The following is a 26,044-nucleotide window of genomic DNA, read 5'->3' as shown; positions in this document are numbered from 1 at the left end:
TCTGGACACGCTCCAAGACCTTAATATCTTTCTTGTAGTGAAGGTCCCAGAACTGAACACAGGATTCGAGGTGCAGCCTCGACAGTGCTGGGTACAGGGGCAGAATCACCTCCCTGGACCTGCTGGTCACGCCGTTTCTGATACAAACCAAGATGAATCATAGAATAGTTTAGGTTGGAAGGGACCTTAAAGATCATCCAGTTCCAATCCCCCCGCCATGGGCAGGGACATCTCCCACTAGATCAGGCTGCCCAGGGCCCCATCCAACCTGGCGCTGGGATGGGGCAGCCACAGTTTCTGTGGGCAACCTGTGCTAGTGTCTCACCACTCTCATCGTGAAGAAATTCTTCCTAATGTTCAGTCTAAATATGCCCCTCTCCAATTTATACCCATTCCCCCTCGTCCTATCCCCATAAGCCTTTATGTATAGCCCCTCTCCAGCTTTCCCGTAGCCCCTTCAGGCACTGGAAGGTCGCTATAAGGTTTCCTCTCCAGGCTGAACAAGCCCAACTCTCTCAGCCTGTTCTTGTATGGAAGGTGCTCCAATCCTCCATTCTCCAGCCTTGAAGGATGCTCGCTTTCTAAAGCTCCAAAACCAGTCTCAGAGAGTTGTATTCGCAGGCATTTTCGCTATCAGTACCACACAGCTGTGTATTTACGTTCTATTTTATACTGTAACACACGGTTCGGATAGATGCTCTTTGGAGGCGGGGCCGGGGCGGAGCCAGAGTGGGAGGTGCCTGGCGGCAGGGCCTGGAGTGGGCGGGGCCTGGGGAGGGGCGGGGCCGGGGTTCGGGTGGGGGCGGGGCAGTGAGGGGGCGGGACCGGGGGGCGCGGTGCGCTCGCGGGGCAATGACGCGGGCATGATGGCGGGGAGGCAGCTGCTGAGGCGGAGGGTGGTGGGGTGTTGGCGGCGGGGTTGCAGCAGCGCGGGCGTTGCCGAGTACCTGCACCGCAGCATCGTGCCCACCATGCACTACCAGAAGAGCCTGCCCAGGTATGGCCGGAACGCTCGCCGCTCCCCTGAACGCCGGCACGGAACGAGGCTGGGGCGGCGGGGACGGACACGGGGCGGGGAGGGATGGGGGGACACGGGGGGGACGCTGTGAGGAGCAAGCAGAGAAATGCCCCCCTGGTGATACCAGAAGTAGCGACTGTTAGAAAAAGGGGAATATTTTTATATTTAAGCTAAAGTTTCATCTAAGTAATTGTGTTTCTTGAAAGTTAGACAGAATGTCCCTCTAATGGCGTGTTTTCTTTCGAGCAGTGTTTTTCATAGAATCATAGAGTGGGTTGGGTTGGAAGAGACCTTAAAGCCCATCCAGTTCCATCCCCCCTGCCCTAGGCAGGGACACTTCCCACAGACCAGGCTGCTCCAAGGCCTGTCCAACCCCACCTTGAACATCTCCAAGGATAGGGCAGCCACAACTTCCCTGGGCAACCTGTGCCAGCGCCTCACCACCCTCATTGTGAAGAACTTCTACGTCTGGTCTAAATCTTCCCCCGCACAATTTGAAGCCATTCCCCTTTGTCTGATCACTACATGCCCTTGTAAAAAGGTCCCTTCACAGCTTTCTTCTAGGCCCTCTTCTTTTCCAGACACTGCTCATTCTTTGGAGGTGATAACGTCTTGTGTGATGTATGAAGTATGATCTGTGCTGAGCAGGTGTCTCTTCTGTGATCACCTCTGTTTGCAGTCTCTCCCTATCACAAATGCAAGGTCAGGCAGAGAGATGGCTTCTAAGATCCGGATCAGCAAGAGTCTTGATTGTTGTGAAATTTGATACTAACATTAGAACTAGTCCTTGGAAAATAATAGGACATGCATAAAATTTCTGAAAATATGAAAAATGAATAGATATGCCTGTAAGTGGGAAATATATTCTGTCCCCAGCTCTTGTTTCGCTGCACACAATTGGTGGAGATCACTCCCTCATGTTGCCCAGGCCTGGTAAAGGACGCTCATTTTCTTAAACTCCAAAACAAGTCTTAGAGAGTTTATTTGCTGGCATTTTCGATATCACTGGTGTCTGCACAGCATGCTTTGGGTGTGTTGCTGCGTGTTTGTTGCATATGCTCTTCCCATGTCACAGGGGGGAAGAACCATTCTGTTCTTTGAAGCGTAAATATGACTGTAGGCCTTTTGATGAAACATCCTGTCAGGTTTCAGAGTAACCTCCATGAGGGTAACAGGTGATTTTATAGTAAGGAAAGCATTTTCATGTTTACGCTTAGAAGAAGATGACGAAGTTGCTGGTTAGGAGGTTGGCCAGAAAGACAGGATATTCAGCACCCAGCAGTGAGGGGAGGTCTCCATGCAGCGGTGGCAGCTGAACTGAACATTCCTTCTGCACAGCTGCTTCTCTGTGCAACTGTTCATATCACCATTGAGACCCTTCACTGCGATACCTTTGTAACTAGACAGTCAAGGTGCTTTCTGCCTTTTTTCCCTATAACCTTAAGCTGTGATTACCTGTCTGTCTATTCCCTTTCTTTTCTTTTGCCACAAGAAACTTTTGGATAATATTGAGGTATAAGAAAGGATGGGGAAGAGGGGAGGCAAAGGGAGACGACTGTGTAGTAGTAGAGGCTGAAATTGAGGCTTCGTTGGTACCATTGCTCATAAAGAGCTTGTCTCTCTGTTCCGTTTCCTTCAGACTGCCAGTTCCCAAACTAGAAGATACAATTAAGAGGTATCTGAATGCCCAGAAACCGCTTTTAAGTGATGACCAGTTCAGGTATGGACAAACAAGAGACAGGTACTGCAGTATCATGTGCTGCTTCAAAGCCAAGTGTTGTTATGACAGAATTTTGACTCTTTTATTGATTGCTCTAGGAAAACTGAAGAACTTGCTCATAGCTTTGAAAAGGGAATTGGAAAAGAGCTGCATGAGCAACTGGTTGCTCAAGACAATCAGAACAAGCATACTAGTTACATCACAGGTAAGTTGGCCTACGGGATATAGAAGGAGTCTGCAGACAATCACGCTTGGTAACAGACAGCTCATAGTGCTGCCTATAAAATAGGCTGAAGCTGAAATTCTCTGCTACATAAGCTTGGAATAACATGCTGTGAATGCTGCCTGTGACTGTATTTGAGCAAATTCTCAGACTGGTGGAACTAAGAATGCCCTATTTATGTTAGTAGAGGAGCTTAACTGGTAAGTTCCTTAAGGCAGCTAAAACAATCACTTTCATATTATTTCAAGTTATTAAGCAAGAAAATTGAACTCTGAGAGGGAGTAAGAGAACATGACTAAGCTTTGGGAGGCAGAAGTGGTCAATGCTCTAGACTTAACCCTCTCAAAACTACAAAACTGCGTTCTTTTAAAGAGCAAAAGAAAAGGAATGAGAGAAAGAGGAAGATGAGAATAAAGAAAAACAAATTAGGAAAGGGAGAGTCTGTGTATAGTTTTTTATCATTCTTCCTTATTATTGCTTCCACTGACATCCAAGTACAAGTGTCTGCTTATGAAAGTATTGGATTGATAGCAACAGAGGTGGAAATACTCAAATATCTGTGGAAGCAGAAGTTCACATGTTGCCCAGCAAATTCACTTCTGTCCTGGTTATCCATTGAGACTACCTGTAAGGGTGTTAGCTGCCACAAATTCTGTAGAGAATACGAGATCATTTCACAAAAGCTGCTGATTGATTTGTTACCTTTTACTTTCATTCACTTTGAACAACATCTGGGGTTTTAACTGACTGCTTTATGGTGTTTGTCCACATGAACCAGCGTGCTGCTTTGTGCCTGTTAATTTTGGGTTGTTTGTATTCCTTTTTGTTTAGATATTATTCTTTTTTAGGCCTCATAAAAGACCTGTTCTACTTGAAATTGATTTCTAAGAGTATCTGTGTTTGCCTCCACCCTGGACTTTCAAGTCTAAAAGACTATGTGATGATGACAGATGTGGTTTTAAAACTGTAGATAAATACTAGTTACTCACCTGTAAGGGCCTGGATTTAAAGCTGTAATTTAGGTCATTGAGTTACCCATTGCCATTCTTGGGCTGATCCAGGCTTGGAATAATAATTTTTAATACATCAGCTGCCTCGAGGTGAAGTTGGTGAGCACTTGCTTCCTTTGTCTGCATCCAGTCAGTGTGCAATACCACAGCTTGCTGAGTTGGAAGTTAATGATTATGAAATAGAACCTACTTAAAAAAAATCCCTTCTCCGCCTACACCCCACGGATTTTCATTTACTCATAGGCAGGTGTAAAGGTGTAACTACTTTTTAGAACCATGATTGATTCCCTTGGTTTTAGCAAGCACAAACCTTTTGGGTCACATTCATGAGTTTTGATATGCTGTCAGACTGTCTGAAATACCTGTAGGTATAAAATGTAACTCTGCTTTCCTAAGTCTGTTCTGGGCCTGGAAGAATAACCATGAGGTCTCCTCTAACCTTGTCTTTTTGCCAGCTTGAGAGACTGATGGTAATGCATCAGTATCAAGAGTGCTGATTGTTTTAGTGGATAGAGAGGAAGGTGGTGGAAATGTAAGACAGAAAATGTAGGTGGAGCAATGCTTCCAGGAATGAGGGAAACACTGGATCAGAAAAAAGGTGGTTCTAAAGAGAAGCATGCTCTCAATGACAGACAGTTGCAGAATTCAATAGCTTAAGAGTAAGTAAAGGCATATTCCACTCCAGATGTGAGGTGTGCACCAAAATATGGTGCTGGGGAGCTGCATTGTGTCACAGGAGTTACGGTTTATCACCGAGCCATGTAGAAAACATGGCAGCTGGCCCTTGCTGCCAGTGACATTGACAGTCGTGATATGGATTGCTTCAAATGCAGTATTTTTACAATTAGCCAACAGTACCTTTCTTCATAACTGGAGATTGGGGAATCCTTGGGGGAATTGCTGCATATGCTTATCCTGTTTGTATCCACTTCAGTAGGTGTTTATTCATGACCTCTGTTGGGAGTGGGACACTGACTCCATGAACCTCTGGTCTGACTCAGTAAGCTGCTTTTATGTTCTGACCTGTTTCTCAACTCTCCCTTTCAGGTCCCTGGTTTGACATGTACCTAAAAGCCCGTGAACCTGTTGTTTTGAATTTTAATGCCTTTATGTCTTTTAATCCTGATCCAAAACCTGAATATAACGATCAGCTCCTACGAGCTACAAACATGACTGTTTCTGCTATACGTTTTATGAAGACTTTCAGAGCTGGTTATCTTGAACCAGAGGTTTTTCACCTCAATCCAGAAAAAAGTGATACTGAGATCTTTAAAAAAATTATCCGATTTGTGCCTTCTTCACTTTCTTGGTTTGGTGCCTACATGGTCAATGCATACCCCCTAGATATGTCTCAGTACTTCAGGCTTTTCAATTCTACACGTCTGCCTAAACTCAACAGAGATGAGCTCTATACAGATGAAAAGGCAAAACATTTACTGGTACTGAGAAATGGTAATTTTTATATATTTGATGTTATTGATAAAGATGGAAATATGTTGAAACCTTCTGAAATACAAGCACACTTGAAATACATCCTTAGTGACAACAGTCCAGCTCCAGCCTTCCCCCTTGGCTACCTCTCCAGTGAAAACCGAGATACGTGGGCATTGCTGAGAAAGAATCTGCTGGATACTGGCAATGAAGAAGCTCTTAAAAAAGTAGACTCTGCTCTGTTTTGTTTAAGTTTAGATGATTTTCCCATTAAAGACTTTGTGCACTTGTCCCACACTATGTTGCATGGAGATGGTGCTAACCGCTGGTATGACAAATCATTCAATCTTATCATAACCAAGGATGGCACTGCAGGAATTAATTTTGAACATTCCTGGGGAGATGGCGTGGCTGTGCTCAGGTTTCAGAACGAGGTTTTTAAAGACAGCACCAAGGCACCAGCTGTCGGCCCCCAGTCTCAGCCTGCATCAGTAGACTCTTCCAGAGCAGTGCAGAAGCTTGACTTTAAGCTGAATGATGCCTTAAAAGCAGGAATTACCAAAGCCAAACAGAAATTCGATGCCACTGTAGAAGCACTGTCTGTTAATATGATTCAGTTCTCTGAAGGGGGCAAGGACCTTCTAAAGCAGAAGAAGGTAAGCCCAGATAGTGTGGCTCAGCTTGCTTTCCAGATGGCTTTCCTTCGACAATACAATCAGACTGTTGCTACATACGAGTCTTGTAGTACTGCAGCTTTCAAACATGGTCGTACAGAAACTATACGTCCTGCTTCAGTCCATACAAAGAAATGTTCAGAGGCTTTTGTCAAGGAGCCATCCAAACATAGCACAGAAGAGCTTCGGAAGTTGATAGAAGAGTGCTCAAAATACCACGGTCATTTGACAAAGGAAGCTGCTATGGGTAAGTAGGAATATATCAAAAACTTGCTTTTGCACTAATATGTCTTATTAAGGTTGCTGTAAACATTTACTTCACAGCCAAATCATTTAATCTTGATGGAGGTCTAATGTTAATGTAAACTTGACAAAACCAGTAGCAGAAGGCTGCAGTTCAAAGTATATTCTCTTGGTTTCTGGATGAAGGAGGATGCCTCTCTGTTTCTCAATTCACTGTTCATATACTGAGAATTTTTTGTACTTTAGTTTTTGTCGTCATAGCAGCTGGGCTATTTGAAGATTTGGGAAATACTTGGTGTGTATTGTACTCTCCAGGGCAACCAAGAATTTGGCTTTATGTCTGAGGAGTTACTATCTTATCCCTGTGGGGGATAAAGGCTTTAACAACGTCCACATCAAACTGATTCTTTGGCTGTGCTACTCCTGTTACTTTTCTATGCTTTCTTTTGGATTACCCTTCTCAGAAGCATAATTTGTTATATTGTTTCAGTAAAATTAACTGTTGAACATTACCCCGTAAACTCTAAGATTCGCCTCCTTATGTTTATAAATTTTAAGAAAGCCCTGTTTTAAAAAACCTGGATATGTTCAGATAAATAGTTAATCAAAGAATGCAATGTATTATTAAAATGGTCTGTTAAGATTGCACTTCTGTTTACTATCCTGATTCCCAGTTGAGGCTAACAGTAAAACAGTAAGCCCTTATTCCCTAGGATATGTGCATTAAAAGTGCAGACAGTCCGTGTTCTGAAAATTCCTGCTAATACAAAAATAAACCCCAGTTCTGTTCTCTTTTTTTGTGTCTGAAAAGCAATGTGATGTCAAAATAAGTGAGTTTACTTCCCACAAAAATCTTACATCTCTCTAATACTTGTGGTTTTATTTTACAGGTCAGGGATTTGACAGGCATCTCTTCAGCTTGCGCTATTTAGCCTTATCCAAAGGTATTGCACTGCCCGATTTCTATCAAGATCAAGCTTATGCTCGGCTTAATCACAACATCATTTCGACAAGCACGTTGCTTAGCCCAGCTGTGCAACTAGGAGGGTTTGGCCCAGTGGTGCCTGATGGTTTTGGAGTAGGATATCAGGTACATGAAGACTGGATAGGTTGTAATGTTTCCTCTTACCCAACTAGGAATGGTGAAGAATTCCTACAGTGTGTATACAAGTCACTAGAGGATATCTTTAACGTTTTAAAAGGCAAGAAAATCAGTAGTTAGCCATAAAAATGTTGGAATACTTTACAATTGCTTTACAAAATGCAGACTATGTCTAATGGGCATAATAATCAGTGTTCAAAGTGGCTAAGATGGCCCAGCTTAATTGGCTTCATTTTTCTCTATTGAACTTGAATACTGTTAAATTGACTATGAAATGTGTCTCTATTTTAAAGAAATCCAGTACAGACCTTGAATGCGTGTTTCAGGAGATACAAACATTCATAGTGTCAAAATTAACAGACCCATGTGTTCTTAAAACACATGGTTTAAAATAGGAAGCATTGTTACTGAATTCACGAACTCAGAACGTGTTCCATGGGTGTTCGGACAGACAACAGCACTGTGATTACCACTCTGAAACTGTCTGATTTTTTTTAAAAAATATATGCAATAATTTTAAATACAAAAGAATGGTTATCTTTGCACTCCTGCAGTTAGCTTTCTTACTAACTTGTCACACTTACTTTTCTCTTTAAATTTGAATCATTATTGGAACTGATTGTTCCTCAGCTGCTTGAAGCCTTTCCACAAAGAAGAACGAACGAAGTGGGAGGCTTTAGGTAACCTGTAATCACCAACTATGTTGTTAAATTGACTGGAAAAGACTGCAATGTAATAAAGCTATCTGTTAATAACCACAAAGTTCTTTTATTGCCATATCTCAATTATACCATATGGGAAGTCCCTTTATCAATAACTCATTTATTCTAACGGTTGAAAATACTACTACTGAAAATGTGCTGCGGTGTTGGCTCTCCCCTTCCATACCAAAGTCTGTCCAGTATCTCTTTTTGTTTTGCTACATAAACCTGTGCTCCTGTGCCTTAAATATCACTGAACTTAATGTTTTGGGGTTCTCTCTCTCCAAACATTCTCTTACTGTTGAAAAGTAACCTCAACAGAACGTTTTCCTATTTTCTCCTTGTTCTGTCTGCTAGAACTTTTGATGTCATTTATTGTAGCAAATGCCAAGAGTCTTGGTGCCTAGAGTTGTGTCTTTTAATGCGTTGGGGATTCTTGAAGAAGTTCTGAAGCCTCAGTCTTATCAGAACTCTTTGACAGATTGCAGGAGACCTTGAACAGGGACATCAGTAAAACCTGGTGATTCCTTGAACGTGAGATGAAACTGATGTAGACAGTCCCTTCTGTGCTGTTCACAACTGGGGCTCTGCCAGCTACAAAAAGGTAGCAAAAGGGGAAGGGACCTTTGTCAGTCAAAGGTGCTCAGAGATGCTGGGATCACAACACAGATGCCCTTTGCCTGAGATAGCCCCTTTTACACAAAATGTGTTACGGTATGTGTAGCTTGAACTCCTCTGCCTTTTAAACCCTCCTGACTTACACTGTTTTTCCTCTGGAACAAGGAGTCTTTCTCTGGAGCTGAATAGTACAGCTGTGCTTGCTTCTGTAAAACTCAGGCAGCTCACGTCTTTCAGCACAGCCCACTGTGTCCTGGATGACTAAATATATTAGCAGGACATAAAAGTCCGAGCACGTTGGTTGAATATGACACGTGAGATTCAGAGGCTCACACACCTACTTGCCTTTACTCTTCTTTGGATATATCATCTTCCAGGTTCTCCCAGTGTCTTTTTTTCTTTATCACAGTAAGCATAAGCTACACTGTATCTTGAAGCATAACCACAGAAGGGAGAGGCATGCTTTAAATACCTAAGCCCAAAAGCTTACACACTTTTCCTAGCCAAGGCTGTTTCCATTGCAGCCTGCAATGTGCTATTCTATTTTCCGGTTTAAAAGTATTATTTTAAAACCTACTTTAAAACTTAGCATGATTGCTCTTGCTCATTTAACAAAAAGGGAGGGGGATCACTTGCGGGGAAAATAATGTATCAGGAAACAATAATAAGACCGGAAGTCTTTGAATGAAATTCACTAAAGGCAGCTTTGGGGGTTTGTGTTTTTATTTAAAAAAAAAACAAAACAAAACATGAGAATAACTGGCAAGATTGTAAGCACACTTGCCAAGAAGTAGAAAGTCTGTCTTAGTTTAACTAGAAATGACTCAGGTTTACTTAATGCCATACTCAGATTTTCAGAAGATATAACAGCCATGTGTGTCAATAGCATAAAAGCTTATTAAGCGTTCTCAGTAAACTCATCTCAGTGTCTTTACTTGAACTGTCAGGAAGCTATTAGAGATGTAACTTTGTGCGCAGTACCTTTACAAACACTCATAGCCATTTCCTGACAACAGGAGTGATGAGTGAAAAGACCTTATTTGCTTATGTTAGAGAATCAAATGTGAATACACATTTGTGAATATCTTGGTGATAGGCTGTTAAAAACTTTCAGGCAATAAATTGTCTAAGTAGTTACTGTTTATACAATAGTTAAGCTACAGTCCCTTACAACTATATATACCCAAAGAACACAACATTAAGAGAATGGCACAGTTCAGTCAAGCTCATACCGTTCTCAGTTTGTACTGACACCGTCTCAACAGTTCTCTATGGCAAATATTTTATTAGGACATCCTGGGGACAGTGAGTACTCACTGTACTCCATTTCTGAAATACAGCCACGTGAAAAGTAACTCTTGAGTATGCTGCATCTCTGATGGGTACAGCTCCTTCATCAATAAGCATGTCAAGATTTATTAGGGATACGAATGTCAGCATTTTATGAATTTATGGGTAACTTCATAGATTCCAACAGATTCCTTTGTTTTTTCATCATAGTCATTCCAATCCTAAAGGAAACAAGATTTCACTGTATTAGTCACAGAGGGTACAAAGCAACAGTGTCTAAAACACAGACTGGAATTCAAACTGAAACTAAGCCTTACTCAAACCTTGGGCCCTAGATTGCTGTGAAAAAGCACTGTGCTGTCACTCAGCTAAGTTTGCCTTTCTGAGAGAAACAAGTGTACTGGCCTGAAATTAAATGGGCTTCAGGGTCAGGGTCTGAACAATGATTAGGGTTTTTTTTTTCCTTATGTAGTTCACAGCCTGTAGTGCACAAGACAGCAACCACAGCAGATGAAAGGATTATCTATCATTTTCAATACCCTTGTCAGGTCAGTAAGCAGACAAGCAGATCCCTGCCAAGTAGGATACCAGGGAACAGATTTGACCTTGAGATTCCTGCTCACAGCCAAGGAAGATTTGCAATGCTGGAGTCATTATCCTGAGCTTTGAAGAACACTGTCTTTATATTACTTTTTAATATCTCTGTGCACAGGAAGAAGTGCAGGCATCTTCTAGAAAAATCAGCCCACCACTCCGAATAACCCCAGCCATTTAATATTCCAGGTGTTTGCTGTCTGGAATTCCTGAGTGACTTAAAAGAAAAGTTGCATTTCTAACTTTGTTAGCTGCTAAGCCAGCAAATGTGTTCTTCTAAAGTGGCGCTGTTGGTAATGCTGGTTGTACATAGTTGGTTTAGCTTCTCTCTCCGCTTTCCTGTGCTTACATGAAAGATCAAAACTAGCCTCCTGTGTGTGCAGGGTGTCTAGTTTGGACTTGTGACTTCAGGAAAGAATGCTAGATAATTACATTTCTTAATGAAATAAAGACAACATACCTTTTCTAACAGGTTTATGTCATTGAAAGGTGTGCCAGACTCTGCACCTTCAGCAGCAAACCCTGCCTGCAAACACAGTTGTAGGAAGTTTTTAAGAATAAGTTGTACCAGGAAAATAATAAATATGATCATTGAAACATGTTTAAAGAAAGTAACTCAGCACAAACTTTTAGTGTATATCTTTTAAATTAGGTAGAAAGTATGATCAAGCTCTTTCCTGTTAAGGGTCAGTGTAAGGGCGTGACCCTGTTTGTGAATTGGGAAAATCCAGTCCAAGCAACCACAGAGTAAAATTAGGTGGTTTTTCATAACAAAAGGTATTTCCAACTATTCTAGGTAACGTTAAATCTGAATTTCTAATTTTATGTACCATCATCCAACTAGTAATACCCTTAATTTGTGTTCAGAATCCGTACAGGCTTTATGTATAAAATAGCTTCATAATAAACTTGCACTGCAGCAAAACAATAGAAAGAAAATGTTGAAGGGAGTTAATAGTTTAGATCATCAGAATCCATGATGATCCAGCCACACTAGAGAAGGAACAGCCTGTACTGGATTTAGGGACAGAAGTCACTAGCAAGCTTTACATGAAGAAGGATCAGCTGGCAGAAAGAACAGATTATTACACCCAAACAGTTGTTTCAAAGGGAAGAGTTCTTCACTGTTACTGTTGCTGTTTTTAAAGAGCTGAAGGTGAGAACAGCACTAGGAAGGAAACAGCATACCAGTCGGGTATAGTGCAAGAACAATGTGTTCTGTTTAATCTTCTATAGGATAACTCTCATTTTAGAGGTCCCAGCTATCAAGCTGTAAATTAAGTTTTATTAGTTTTAAAAGTAAATAAAAAAAAAATCTCAGCCATCTCTGTAGCAAACAGGAAAGTTTCTTACACCCCCATTTCTAACTGCAGAATTTTATTAAGGAGTGGCTATACTTGCACTTTGATAAAGAAATCCCCACTTGTGCCAGTCAGACATTTAACTGTGGAAAAATATGTGAAGTAAGCCACTTGAATTTAAAATATTTTGGGATTTGAAAGGAAGGTTAAGCATTTGGGAGTTAAATAAACCACAGGGCGTGGCAGATGTAACAACAGGAGAGCTATTTGCAAGGCACAGTGTGAGCGTGGCCTTTATAGAATTGTCAGAAGCCCATCTCAAGGGAGCTGCTAAGGGTGCAGGGGAAGATCAACATTATGGGACAAAAATGCAGAGCTGCAGTACAGAGCAAACACTAAAAAAAAATAAAAGAAGCCCTGCTTTCACCACCTGGAGATATTCACCAGCCCTCCAAGGAACAAAAAGCCACGTGATTGGAATTACAAGCTTCTGTACCAGACAGTCATTGGGACTTGCATTCTTAAATCTCTGGCGTCAGGGAGAGACTGGTTGGATATGTGCAGGAAGGCGGGGCAGAAGGGAGCTGGACCCTGCCAGTGACTTTGTCTGCCCTCTGGTGACCAACAGCTAAAGCATAAACACACATAAAAACAGTAGAAATGCCTTTGACTTTACAACACATGGAATTGCCACACTTTTTTTACCAATGAAATTATTGGTTGTGCCACAAAGTAAAGAAACTTAAGAAGATTTAAGAGAAATTTTATAAAGAAGCCTTTATGTTTTATTGAAGCATTGATCTGAGGGGCAAGGACAGGAAAGGAGCTGAACTATCCTAAGTAAAACCAAAAAACTGTACATCAGATTTGCAGTAGCTGTATCTACTTAAGCATATTAAACGAGAAAGATAAGTAATTGCATGAAAAAAAAGTCCTTGCCCATTATTAGAACACACAAATATCTAGTTTGAATTTGTTGCTGTTACTAGGTAGGAAAAGAGGGCTTATATCAGAGAATCAAAAGATACTTTCTCCTCTTTCAGACTCAAATTATTTTTTTGTGAAAACTACTATACTTTAAATAAGACACGTAAGCCTTAAGCTGCTCTGAATTGAATTCAGGTATGGCTGTATTGTGTTATCAAAAAATACAGAGAAAATAATACACTATGGCCATATGCTACATTCGGTGGTCATTAAAAGCCAAATCTAAGGTTGTGGGAAGCCAGGCTGGTTTCAGTCATGTCAAATATAGAGCAAATTACAGAATTGTTTGGAACTCCAGAAGTCTGTATGTTTACTCATTTAGCCATCAGAAAATTCACTGAAATATCTGCTCAGGGATTCAAGTGTACTCTCAGATAGAGTGCATAGACCAAAATTTGAGAATATTAAATTAAAAGCTTTATTACAGCTGTGAATTCTTTGTTCTGCAGATAAAACCTGACAGCTAGAGTGCAGAGCTATAAACATCTCCTATGCAGTGTATTATTCTCATAGATTTTTCTTGAAGTGCAAGTTCCTAGGTCTGCCTGAAATTCAAACGGGAATAAACTAATAAGCATTCTGCTCCTCAAAAAAAAGGCCTTCACTTCAATAAATAAATAAACAGAAGCAGACCTCCTGCAGCACACTGCAGTGGTGATTTTTTTATACTGAATTTGTATCAGCTTTTTTGGTTGGTTTCTTACCACAGTGTCACAGTCTGAGAGAAGGATAAAACAGGTTTGTATTTGTCAGTCTATTTACACCTAATCCGACTGGCATAATAGGTTAAATATAGTAGGGAGTTAACTTGCATACAGCATGACCATGCACAGGCAAATGAATCACTGAAGGCTGGCTTGGCCTGAAACAAATCCTTTAACTCTGAACCTTCAGGTGTGCTTTGCAATAGTCTAGCTGACATCGATCTTCAGTCTTTGTCTGCTCAAGCTTCAAATGGAAAAATGCCAGCATTCATTTCTGATGGCTTTGGTGATGTCAAATCTCAAAGAAAACTTGATTTTTTTAGAGGCCACATACTGAAGACTGTTTGTAACATGAACTTCACTGACTCTCTGTAACTTATCAAGCAATCTCCTGAATGTGGCTATCCAAATATGAACTCTTGCAATTTCCCTTTGGGAAAGGCTCTCTTTTGGAATAACCTGAGCAACAAAGGCCTTTCAAATGAATTCAAATGAGCAGTGCCGAGTCACCTGTACAGTAACCTGAATATGACTCCAAGTTGCGTTTAATTTTAAATTTCACTGGCAGAAAGAATACCAGAGTTGTTAGTTTTAGCTACTTGTGGGGCTTTTTTTTGAGTTAAATGCAGTAAAAGAAAGAACCGCAGAGAAGAAGAAAAACGGGGGAGATCTAGGATGTTCCAGGAAGAGCAGTACCATTTCAAATAGTGTGGATTTTTGTCACTCTGGAGTCTATAAGAAGTGTTCTTAAAAACTGAGGAACAAATCAAAGCCAAGAACTCACTTGTGGCTGAAAATCAACCGGTTCCAGACCTCGGCATTCGAACTCTACTATCGTTTTGAATTTCTCGCTGTCTTCAGCCTATAATTGAATCAGAACACCATTAGTGTTCATCTAATAAAGACAGACAGTGATGAGCATTAGCCCAGTAATGAATTACTTTAAAGGCAGTACTATCAACTCTGATGTCCCGAGTGACAGCAAAATCCTAGGGCTCATTTAATAGGTAATAATTAACTAGCATTTCTTAATCTGCCACAAGGAAGCCTTTGAAAGGAAACTAATATAGGCATTATAAAATTGGCTCTAATTTGATTGATACAATTCTGTAGTTTGCTCTTGAAATACATCAGATTATTCTACACTTGAGACTGTGTGAAGGAGTCCACAAGAGACAATTTTCTGTCAGGGGAGAAAAACAGCATTTGTGTTCTTGAAAGAGGAATGTGACGATAAAGCAAAATCTCAAAATATTATTAATCCTTATTTATCTTTCAATCATTATATAAAAGAGGAAACAAACTTACATTGTAAGACTTGATTGTCTGACTTAAAATCTCTAAAAAAAAAAATCAGAAGTGTAAAAGTGAGTGGCATTAAGTCTTCAGTTTTATTCAGCACAAACCTAGCAGCAGCTTCTTCCTTCCAAGAAGTTGTCTTATACAAAGTATCGAAGCAGTACCTGCAGCTGGATCTCAAAGGGTAGGATTCAATTTTCCTCACCTTTCCTGAGAAGTTTACATTACGCCATTCTGTTACCCTACTAATGCAAAAAAAAACTGGCGGCTTTTGTAAAGTGACATTACAGATAGGAGCATGCAGAAACCGGAACTCACCAGGAGGCCTTGCTGTCTCCTTCATGAGCAAGACAATTGTGAGCTCAAGCGTACAGGGAAAACAACCCCTGGTGAATGCACTTTACAAACAGTGTTAAGCAAAAACCAGGACTAAAAAATAAATTTTGCAGGGAAAGCGTAAAGCAGATGATGCCTCTAAAATTCCTAAGCACATACCAATGGAGTTCTCCCTGGAGCACAGCTTGCACTTCTGCACCATAGTGGCACTTCCTCTGCCTCCCTTCAGGGGAACACTGTCCTAAAAGCCATGACAACAGAGCCATTATTTTTAACTGCACCCTAGCTGAGCCACTGGAAACCTCTGCAAACATAAAGCAGTTTCTGCCACAATGGTCTTTAACTTCTTAAAAACATTGCGACAAGAAAGCTTTTTTAAAACAGATGTACAAATCAGAAAGCTGTGACTATCAAAGAACAATTCTGCTCTAGACTTAAAACAGGGAATAATGGATAGTTATGTCTTGCTCATATAGGCGTCTTCCATTAATTCCTCAAAATGCATTCTTACCATTCAGCAGCATGCCACAAAAAGGGCTGATTATTCATAAGAATGGAACCTTCTCTCATCCTCGACAAATTTTATCCTGCTTTTTCAGTTTCCAAACACTAATTTTGCATGCTTAACTCACCTCGAATTACCTAAACTTCCCCGGAAAGATGCCATTAGCATCAGAGAAATATGCTACAGGCAAAACCTTATTTTGCTATCAAAATTTGTTTTCAAATGATATTTTTACAGAAAGGCAGTTTTCCAAAGTACTTTGTCACCAACAGTCAATGGCAGATTTCAATAAACAGTCTCCAAATATTTTTTAACCTGGACTATGGCATTTCCTGAATGCGGAAAGCTATTAAAATATTGTCTTATCTAAAGTACATGTTGTCACATCCCTGACGCTAACACCCTTGCATGTAAGAGGCAGTTTTGTTTTCTCATTCTTGTTCCGATGTGGGTTACAACAGGGAGACGTACCATCAATCGCAGATACTGCCATTTTTCAGAAACTTCACCACAGTTCCCACATTTCAGCTGAAAAATAAACATAAATCAGAGAATTTAAATCAGGGATTAAAAAGCTGCAGGAGCTGATGTGAGCCCTCCGGATTTGCCATCCCCGCTGTTGTGCTGCTGAGAGGAGCTGAAGGGAGGTATTGTTTGCTGTCTATCCCAAAAGGCCCATGAGCTGACTCGACCTGGTTGGTATGGCAGCTGCAGAGGCTCTGTTCTGGATGCTGTGGATGGAAAGCGTGTTATGAAGCACAGCCACAAAATAAAAGATGGGAACAGCGCATCTCACCATCTGCCTACATCACCTGCTAATGGCTATTGGATTGCCAGCCACCTCGGCAAGTGGAGGCATTGACCGATACTTGCACTTAAGGCTTCCCACTGCAAACTAACTTATAATGTAATGCACGGATTAGCAAGCATGTATCCATAGTTACCCCATCACACTGGTTGCTTCTGTAGCAGCCTGCCTGCGCTGGAAGAACACCGCATCGCTGGATAAGCTGCATAACGTGATGTGACGTGACATGACATGACGTGATGTAACATGACATGACAAGGGCATGCAGTGATAGGACAAGGGGGAATAGCTATAAATTGGAAGGAGGAAGATTTAGATTAGACATTAGGAAGAAATTCCTCATGATGAGGGCAGTGAGGCACTGGCACAGGTTGCCCAGGGAAGCTGTGGCTGCCCCATCCCTGGGGGTGTTCAAGGCCCGGTTGGATGGGGCCCTGGGCAGCCTGATCCAGTGGGATGTCCCTGCCCATAGCAGGGGTGTGGAACTGGATATTCTTTAAGGTGCCTTCCAACCCAAACCATCCTATGATGCTATGGATTCTATGACATGACGTGATGTGATGTTATGTGACATGACGTGATGCTCCCCCCACAGGCCCTCAGGCCCGGTGCCCCCAGGCTGACACGGCCCCTGCAGCCCCAGCGCCGCACCTTCAGGTACCATCGGAAGTCCTCTCCCTCGGCCCGCAGACGGGTGATGTTCTCCAGGGTGGCGCGCAGCTGCAGCCCGATCCTCTGCAAGGCAAAAGGCAGCGAGAGGCCCTCAGCTCAGCTCCGTTTGGCTAAGCTCGGCTCGGCACGGCAGGTCTCGGCTCAGCTCAGCCCGGCTCGGCTCGGCCCGGCCCGGCTCGGTTGGGCCTGGCTCTGCCCAGCCCGCCCCCCCGTACCCCCAGCCCCCCGTACCCCCATGCCCCGGTGCTGCGGGCGCTTCCGGTCTCCGCCGCCTCTCGCGGGATTCCGGCCGCACAGCGCCCCCTCGCGGAGCGGCTGCAGCGCTGCCTGCAGAGGGCCCTGCGGGAGCCGGCAGCGCCCGGGTGCCACGCGCGCCAGCTCCGGGCCGGGATCAGCCGCGGGGGCAGCAGGAGCAGGGAAGGGGGCTCCCCCTGCACTGGTGAGGCCGCACGTCGAATCCTGGGTTCGGTGTTGGGCCCTTCGCTCCAAGAAGGGGCCTGGAGCGTGTGCAGAGAAGGGCAATGAAGCTGGCAAAGGGGCTGGAGGAAAAATGAGGAGCGGCGGAGCGAACTGAGGTTATTTAGGCTGGAGAAAAGGAGGCCGAGAGGAGACCTCATCGCTCTCTATTAACTGCCTGAAAGGAGGGTGTAGTGAGGTGGGTGGTGGCCTCTTCTCCCAAATGGCAGGGCGAGATGGAATGGCCTCAAGTTGTGCCAAGGGAGGTTCAGATTGAGTATTAGGAAAAATTTCTTCATGACAGTTATCAGGCACTGGAAGAGGCTGCGTAGAGAAGTAGTGGAGTCCCGTCCCCCCCCCCGAAGGTGTTAAAAAAGTGTGTAGATGTGTGGCTTCAGGACATGGTTCAGTAGGCACAGTGGTGTTGGGCTGATGGCCGAACTGGATGATCTTAGAGGTATTTTCCAACCTCAATGATTTTATGGTGGCCGGGAAGCAGGAAGGCTAGACACAAAGGCAGACACTGCCCGTGGCAAGAGGCGGTGCTGGCACAGGTAGTAGGGGTTAGACAGCTTCACCTTTTTAAAAAAAGTCAATTGACTATGATCTTTTAATCACACTGGCTGCTGCTTTAGGACAAAGAGGTGCTAGAGAAAGCAAAGGCACATTTTGGCAGAGCTGCTGTGGGGAATGCTCTCAGATCCTCAGATCGAGAGTTCTCCCACAAGCCTTACAAAAACTGCCGCTTTAAAATTTGGTCCTCCAAGTCTCTTAATCTGCTAGTCTAGAGCTTAACTAAATACATTCTACACTGCTTCCGAGTTCAGTTTTTCTAAAGTTGGATGTAGGTATATGGGTGAAGATCCTGGATGGCTCCAGGTCACTCCACTTCCGCTCCAAAAGCAAATGGGATATCAGCACAGCACGCTGTTAGGAAGCTGACATGTGGCCTTGCTGTAACCAGTTATCACATGCAGAGTCAGGGCTTCGCTTGTTTTGCATAGTTGAGCTGGCCAATAAATATCCAACTCCAGAGAGTAACAAAAGTTTGTCTTGACAGCTGGCAAAATTCTCATTTCACAGAGCCAGACAATTTCATTTTCTACTGCTGCACAGATAGAGAGGTGAAATATGGCTTTGTGTGATACAAGTGAAGTAACATACCCTGAAGGTACCAAGACCACAGAACTGTGAGGAAGTCAGTTTCTCACCCAAACTTATAAATTAAAAATACAGATCTCACCATTTTATTAAGATAGTCACTGACAGTTTGTAAAAAAAAAAATTCTAACATACATAAAAGCTTTGGGCCAGAAAAAGCCACAAATTGAAACACCGTTCCTCCCTCCCACCCCGATACTGCAATACAAACTTCAGTTTGTTTGATTTAAATTGGCTTAATCTTGAAGTGTAGGCCAATAAGACTGAAGACTAGACACTTAAGGTCCTGGACCAGGTAGTAGAACACTCTCAAGCCTTCTGGATCCCTGCAGTGCACAACAGAAGGAAAGGGAAAAAAAAAGGTTAGACTGCTGTTCTAAGAGAACTAACCTATTGAAAAATAACAAAGCCTACTGGGAGACTTGTCAGAGGTCATCTTAGATATTAACAGATTTGTTTCATTGTGATTGATATATCCAAGTCTGCAAGCTTTAAGTCTTGACAAATCGTGCATTTTTATCATGAAAGCAAGTAGTAACACCACTTCACATTTACAAAACATCATATCAAGTCTTTTTGGCTTATGTGAGAATCCAAGTCTTGGTTCTCACAGAGACACTGGTGCAGGCAGGCCGATAACAGTTTGGTTCAGTCTTGGAATGTGTCAGGGGTTTCCTACAGGGAAGTCAGCTTTCAGCAGGTTTGAAAACTGCATGTGTAAATGACCCAATCCAAAAGCATTTGGTACATTACATGGAAACAGGGCCTGTATGCCCCCAGAACAGATTTGTACTTACAAAGAATATAGAATACCTAATAACCAGACAGTTTGTTACATAAAGACAACAGCAACATAAAAAAGTGGAGCACGTACTTGGATTGATTTACATCAATGAGTGAACCGATTTTTGACGTCGTAAAGGAGATGTGCTCATCACCGATTACTATTTCAAGCTCCTGAAAAATAAAAGGTTGTAGGAAGTCAAATACCACTTTACGGTATTAGCTATAGAAATACTGAAATATTGAGAAGATGGCTACTCCATGGTTATTACAAAGGTATGGAATGCAGTGGGTCTGTGGATCATACTGACTCTCTGAACTGAATCACCATTTGGGCATTGCGCAGGTTTTAAAATAGTGTTTGTTTCCCTCTTGGCTAGAAGCAATACTGATGTAAAGAAACAGTTCAGTTACGCTTCTAATGAGGTAAGATACGATAATTAAAGCAGTCATCAGAAAAGACTTGTGCACTAACCTGGCGACCAACTCTGTCGGGAGGCGGCCACAGCGCATCATCCTCTTTGGTGATTTCGCTGTCATCGATGATTCTCTTCAGCTCCTCCATCACGCTCTTGTGCACGTAGGCCTACAAACAGCGCTACAGCGTGGCACAGCGGCCTGGCACTGCCCAGACTCTGCCTTGGGGAGGGTCCCAACACCCTGCCGTGGGCACTGCCCAGACCCCGACCCGGGGGGGGGTATGAGCGGAGAACTTGCCAGGGGGAGCAAGCCCAGACCCTGCCCCAGGGGGAAGTCCCAAGACCCTGCCACGAGAGGGGGAAAAGGGGATCCCAAGACCCAGCCACGAGAGGGGGAAAAGGGGATCCCAAGACCCAGCCACGAGAGGGGGAAAAGGGGATCCCAAGACCCAGCCACGAGAGGGGGAAAAGGGGATCCCAAGACCCAGCCACGAGAGGGGGAAAAGGGGATCCCAAGACCCAGCCACGAGAGGGGGAAAAGGGGATCCCAAGACCCAGCCACGAGAGGGGGAAAAGGGGATCCCAAGACCCAGCCACGAGAGGCAGAAAAGGGGATCCCAAGAGCCAGCCACGAGAGGGGGAAAAAGAGGATCCCAAGACCCAGCCACAAGAGGGGGGAAAAAGGGATCCCAAGACCCAGCCATGAAGGGGGCAAAAGGGGGTCCCAACACGCTGCCCAGAGCCCCGGTTCCCTCCACCCTCACCTCCTTTCGGATCATGACGTCATTCTTGTAGTTGCTGTTGTTGGCGTAGCGCAGCTTCCCTGCCGAAGACAGCCCGGCCGTTACCCCTCGCCCGCCCGCGGGGAGCGCGACCCCCGCCCGCCCGGTCCCGCCCGCCTCTCTCACCGTCGGGCCGGAACTCGAACTCGAGGAACTCGTGGCCGAACTTGCCCTTGTGCCCGACGTAGTAGCGGAGGTAGAAATCGCTCGCCATGGTCCCGCCACCGCCCCAGCATGCACTGCGCGCAGCGGCGCGCGCGTAGCGCGTCACGGCCGGGCAGGGCGCGCTCCTCGCTCCCATTGGTCCGGCAGCACGGAGGGGCGGGGCGCTCTCCTCGCGCTGATTGGCCAGACTGCACTGCCGGTCGAGGGGAGCTCTTCGCTCTGATTGGTCAGAGCGGGGCGCTCTCCTGGCTGCGATTGGCCCTGCAGCACCGCTGTCCGGAGCGCGCTCCTCGTTCTGATTGGTCAGAGCGGGGCGCGCTCCTGGCTGCGATTGGCCCGGCAGGGCGGGGCGGGCAGAGCTGCGGGCGCCCCCTGGCGGGCGGCGGGGACGGTGGGCGGGGCGGTACTGGTCGGTGCGCGTCCCGCCTTCTGTGCCCGCAGCGCCAGTTGGGGCGCGAGGGTCGCGTCTCCAAGGCAAAGGCTTGGCCGTACAGCTGGCACAGACCCGGTGAGATTCGCGTAGAAGCGCTAGGCTGGAAAAGACCTCTAAGATCATCGAGCCGAACTGTACCTGTCCACTACCAAACACCTCAATCCCTGAACACCTCATCCACTCGTCTGATAAACGCCTCCAGGGATGGGGACCCAACCACCTCCCTGGGCGGCTGTGACAGTGCCCGAGAACCCTTTTGGTGAAGAAACTTACCCTAACGTCCAATCTAAACCTGCCATGACACAACTTGAAGCCATTTCCTCTCACCCTATCACTTGTTACCTGAGAGAAGAGACCAGAACCCACCTTGCTGCAACCTTCTCGCGGGGAGTTGCAGACAGCAGTGAGGTCTCCCCTCAGCCTCCTCCAGCCTAAACATCCCCAGTTCCCTCAGCTGCTCCGTATTTGTTCTCCAACCCCTTCACTGGCTTTGTTGCCCTTCTCTGGTCACGCTCCGGCCCCTCAATGTCCTCCTTGTAGTGAGGGGCCCCAAACTGGACACAGTATTTGAGGTGCAGCCTCACTAATGCTGAGTACAAGGAGGGTTTCGAAGGAGTTTTGCCCCCTGTAACCCAGCTGAGCTGTACCCTGGGCTGGACTTGGCCCCGCACGGCCAGTGCACCCCTGTGCCTCCTCCTCACTGGCGCTGGTGTCGGTGCCCTCACTGAAGCGTGAGAGTAAGTGAACTGCTGGCAGTATCTGTCTTTTTGCTCTTTGGGGAACTGTGGAGAGAAAGGAAATAGCTGGAGGCGTGTGCTTTTGTTCCCGTTAGAAATAAACATTTACATATAGGGTAGCCTTTGTGCTGGTCCCTGGAAGGGATGATTTTTATCAAACGAGAGAGGATATTTTGTGCTATGGTGGTATTGAAAATGGATTTTACACTGATGAACTTGGTTTCATTTGGGCGGTGCTGTATCACATCCCGGGTGTAGGCACTTAGCGCTGGGCTAACGAAGCTCGCTCTGCTCCCTGTAGAGTTACAGCAGTCAGGCGATGTTTGCTATTATGAGCTGGGTGGAAATAGCTGAACTGTTTCCAGATCTAATCTGTCCATGAAAATTGCATAGTCTTTGGTATGGTACTGTGTAAATAATCAAATAAACCTTTTGATCTCAGTTAATTTTACGTGGAGGAAAGCTGTAGGTGTCCACATCTGGACGTCACTCATATGTAAACTGACTAAACCCCCTATGGATAGGTTAGGTTGGGCTGTAGTTTGTTTTTCAGAAGCCCTGTGTGTTTTGTGATCTAGTTTCCTCTTCTTACTATGTAGGAACTCTAATCTTTCACTGGTATAGTCAAAACAAAAAAATACGTGGATTGGTGGCTGATTTCTTTTAATACGAATTATTACTGGGAGAGGCAATACAGTATTTTTCTGAAAAGTTGTGAATGTTTAAACTCATAAAGGAGGATTAAGTAGTTTGGGTGTATTTTAGGACTTCATTGGATTAAAATAACGGAGCAAAGAAATTACATCTTTGTCTCTTTGTCTTAATATTTGTTGGACCTAAAGACTATTCACTGGGTACACATAAAATAGAGAACTATTTATTATACGCTCACCAAGATTAAGAGAAGAGAATAAAAAGATGGTTAGAGGGAGGTGAAATACTATGTTTTAGGCTTACATTTGAACTCCTCCTCCTCTGCTCAGGTCAGACAGCTTTTCTTATGTTCTTTTCCCAAGGGAACTGGAGGGTATTAAAGGACAGTGATCTGGATAGATCCAGTGGTCTAGATAAATCTATTTATGAATAAAGTTTAAGAACTAAATACATACAACTCAGCTAAATGATGTAGTAGAGCACTTTTTCTTAAGTCTAATGTGGCAGTACTCACTGCATTTGTATTATAGTTTGTTCTCATGATGTGGCATGCGACTTGCTGTGTTGCTGTAGTTAGAAGTTGATAGAATGACATCGTCAGAGTTCTGCCTATGTCATTACAAAATAGAAGATATCTTTTGAAGCCAGTTTTCTTTATTAGAAAATCAGAATTACGGTTCATTTTGAAGCAAACTCCACGAAAGCACCTCAAAAGCTGTTAATGAAACAAGACAGAAGTTTGGTGAACTGAAATAATATTAGGTTAAAGATGTTTACTAAAGAAACTGTAAAGGTTGGGGTTTTTTTAAGTTTCACAATATATGAATAGGGATTTAATTGTGTAAATTTAAAAATAAATATTAAGTCACTTTTCTTCTTGCAATTTGCATTATGAATAGAAATACTGGAAATATTAAATCTGGCCAGATCTGACTGGAAGACATATTTGACGTTGGAACGTACATAAGAATTCTCTGTTCACAACTGAGATGCTAGGAGACAAAGTCAGGACCATACAGGAAAGCTGGCTGACACGAGGAAGTGAGTATATGCAGTTTGCTTGGATTTGCATCTAGTTTACTTCAGTTTAGCTTTTCATGGTTAGGTAAGTGGCTGGCACATGTGAAAGATATTCACATACTACACTTGCTCCTTTTAGACAAAGACTGATATTGCACTAATCCAATTAAATGAATTTCTGTGAGCCTCGGAGGCTTCTCTGGTTTACAGATTCCTAGTGTTCAGTCTCTTTGAGTGCCCTGTGCCCACTACAGCATTATGGTAAGAAAGATCTCAACTTCCATCAGTTAAAAAAAGCCAGTACTTAGCCTGTTCTGCACATTAGTTCTAGGAGTATGCATAGGAAGAGTCTTGGTGTTTTTCAGGAAAAGTTTGGAGGCCTTTATTCGTGCTGAAGGAAAATTGGAGTCGAAGTCTTGCACAGCACTTAAGGATCAAACACTGAAGTGTTTTTTTATTCCATTTATTCTTCCTCAGTTTTTCCCTGTAAAAAAGATCTTGTGGTCGTATCCCCTTGTTCTGTTGCTGTCTGTCTACTTCTAGCACGTACAGGAAGGGATTCATTGTGTCCAGTAAGAAGCACTGTCAGTACCACTCCATGTACGGTGTAAATCTTTGTTGAAATAGGATTATAGTTTTATAGGAATACTGTCTTGATCACAGTTCTAGTTCTTTATAGCTAACAGAATACCAGCTGGCAAAGCCCTCTGAGGTAAACAGATGGGAGCTACCACTAGGAAACCTTGCCAGACTCAGGCATCTGATGACAGGGTGTTTCTTGGGTATGTTCTGTCTAAATGACTGGGGCAAGCCCTGCCTATCCTGCTGAGTTGAGTAGCCTGGGCTATTGAATCAAAAGTCTCCATATCTTTCTCATCACAATAAACCTGTGTGTCTTACCATTCTGTTGCTTATGGCACCTTTCTGGTAAAAGTGTTGAATTTTTCTGCAGTAGTCTTACAATTTAACTGGCTGTAGGTAGTATCCAGAGTGTATTCATTCAAGAAAAGTGTGTTCTTTAGGAATTTGAAATGACTATTTATAATTAAAATAGGTGGAAGTAGGTGGTTAAAAATTACTGATATCTTGACTATAGTTTCCTGGGTTTAGGCAGACTCATGGTAGTAGCGATATAAATGTGTAAGAGGATTCATTATTTTTCATATCTTTGGGCTCGAGTATTCACAGTTGCATTCTGCAGTCTTTATGAATTTCCATTCTGTAAAATATCTAAAAGTTGGTCCTTTAGTAGAAGGATCCTACTCATGCAGAAATAGCAAACCAGTTGCTTTCTCAACATTTACAGGTAGTACACAGAAATTAAGACCTGAGACTAAAGAAAGTAACATCTATGTTTATACCAGTTTGAAGAATTGTTGGCAGAACTATTACCCTGTTGATTATATGAACTTGGTTGTCTGATCTAAAGGTAATACCAAGTATAAATTTTTATGCTCCTGTTAAGCGTGATCTGGTTTAAGTTCAAGTTCAGAAGTTTTTGTGTCAGGGAATGACTTTACTGTAATTATATAAATTGTTTTATAAGCCTGTTCAGGAATATCAGTGCTTAATGCATTGTTGTTTAAATTACTGTGTTGGAAGGAAGAGCAAATTGGCATATAAGTCATCTTGAGAACCTGCATTTAAATTAATCTGAGAGATGTCAACTGCCTTTGAGTTCTGTGTACTAATCCTAGCATATTTTTATGATGAATACATATGATGAATCCTTTTTTTGTGTGTGTGTATTTATTAGTGGTTTTGTCTTCTTAAAAGAAATGTCGTGTTTGATGGCAATACAATAGATGGTGTATAACTACCACAGTGGTGTTTGGGTTATCTTGACATATTTATAATCAGAAGGTGTGCTATGCTTGAATGCATTGGCCGTAGTTCTTTTCATTCTATTGAAAAGCGTGTACAAACAGTAATTGTTCTGTCTCTGAAGAAAATACCTCTATAAATACACATTTTTAGCATTATTATCTTAGATACAATAGGAACACTGTAATAGAGCAGTGTGCTCATCAAGTCTTGATACTGATACTGGTTTGTAAGGTTTTTTTTGTTGTTGTTTTAAGAAGAGCAAAAATTGCATGATTTTCACTTGTGGCGTATGGGGAGCAGGCATCCATGGAACTTGCAGAAATGAGAGAAATTAGATAAACATGTTCGGAATATTTCTATTTGCTTGTTTT

At 43.2% G+C, this 26,044-nt stretch overlaps 3 protein-coding genes across 3 annotated transcripts; 1 reads left to right on the top strand and 2 right to left on the bottom strand.

Annotated features, from left to right (window-relative positions):
- Positions 1–835: 835 nt before the first annotated feature.
- On the top strand, positions 836–7,759 carry CPT2 (carnitine palmitoyltransferase 2). Its single transcript, XM_054072424.1, has 5 exons — positions 836–997; positions 2,658–2,738; positions 2,837–2,943; positions 5,019–6,323; positions 7,210–7,759. The coding sequence occupies exons 1-5, from the start codon at positions 864–866 to the stop codon at positions 7,539–7,541; spliced, it is 1,959 nt and encodes a 652-aa protein (XP_053928399.1). The 5' UTR covers positions 836–863; the 3' UTR covers positions 7,542–7,759.
- Positions 7,760–9,504: 1,745 nt separating this feature from the next.
- On the bottom strand, positions 9,505–17,811 carry CZIB (CXXC motif containing zinc binding protein). Its single transcript, XM_054073489.1, has 8 exons — positions 17,468–17,811; positions 17,216–17,299; positions 16,228–16,284; positions 15,411–15,492; positions 14,925–14,956; positions 14,401–14,478; positions 11,085–11,150; positions 9,505–10,251 (listed from the first exon to the last, which is right to left on the bottom strand). The coding sequence occupies exons 1-8, from the start codon at positions 17,471–17,473 to the stop codon at positions 10,174–10,176; spliced, it is 483 nt and encodes a 160-aa protein (XP_053929464.1). The 5' UTR covers positions 17,474–17,811; the 3' UTR covers positions 9,505–10,173.
- A 1,105-nt stretch (positions 17,812–18,916) lies between these two features.
- Positions 18,917–21,122, bottom strand: MAGOH (mago homolog, exon junction complex subunit). The gene is made up of 5 exons (XM_009561892.2): positions 20,964–21,122; positions 20,820–20,878; positions 20,112–20,222; positions 19,728–19,810; positions 18,917–19,179 (listed from the first exon to the last, which is right to left on the bottom strand). Exons 1-5 carry the CDS (start codon positions 21,049–21,051, stop codon positions 19,080–19,082), a joined length of 441 nt encoding a protein of 146 aa, XP_009560187.1. The 5' UTR covers positions 21,052–21,122; the 3' UTR covers positions 18,917–19,079.
- Between the last annotated feature and the right edge of the window lie 4,922 nt (positions 21,123–26,044).

Source organism: Cuculus canorus, chromosome 8, assembly GCF_017976375.1.
Source record: "Cuculus canorus isolate bCucCan1 chromosome 8, bCucCan1.pri, whole genome shotgun sequence".
Lineage (NCBI taxonomy): Eukaryota > Metazoa > Chordata > Aves > Cuculiformes > Cuculidae > Cuculus > Cuculus canorus.
Note: the sequence above shows the minus strand (reverse complement) of the source record. Positions and strands in the feature narration are given on the sequence as shown.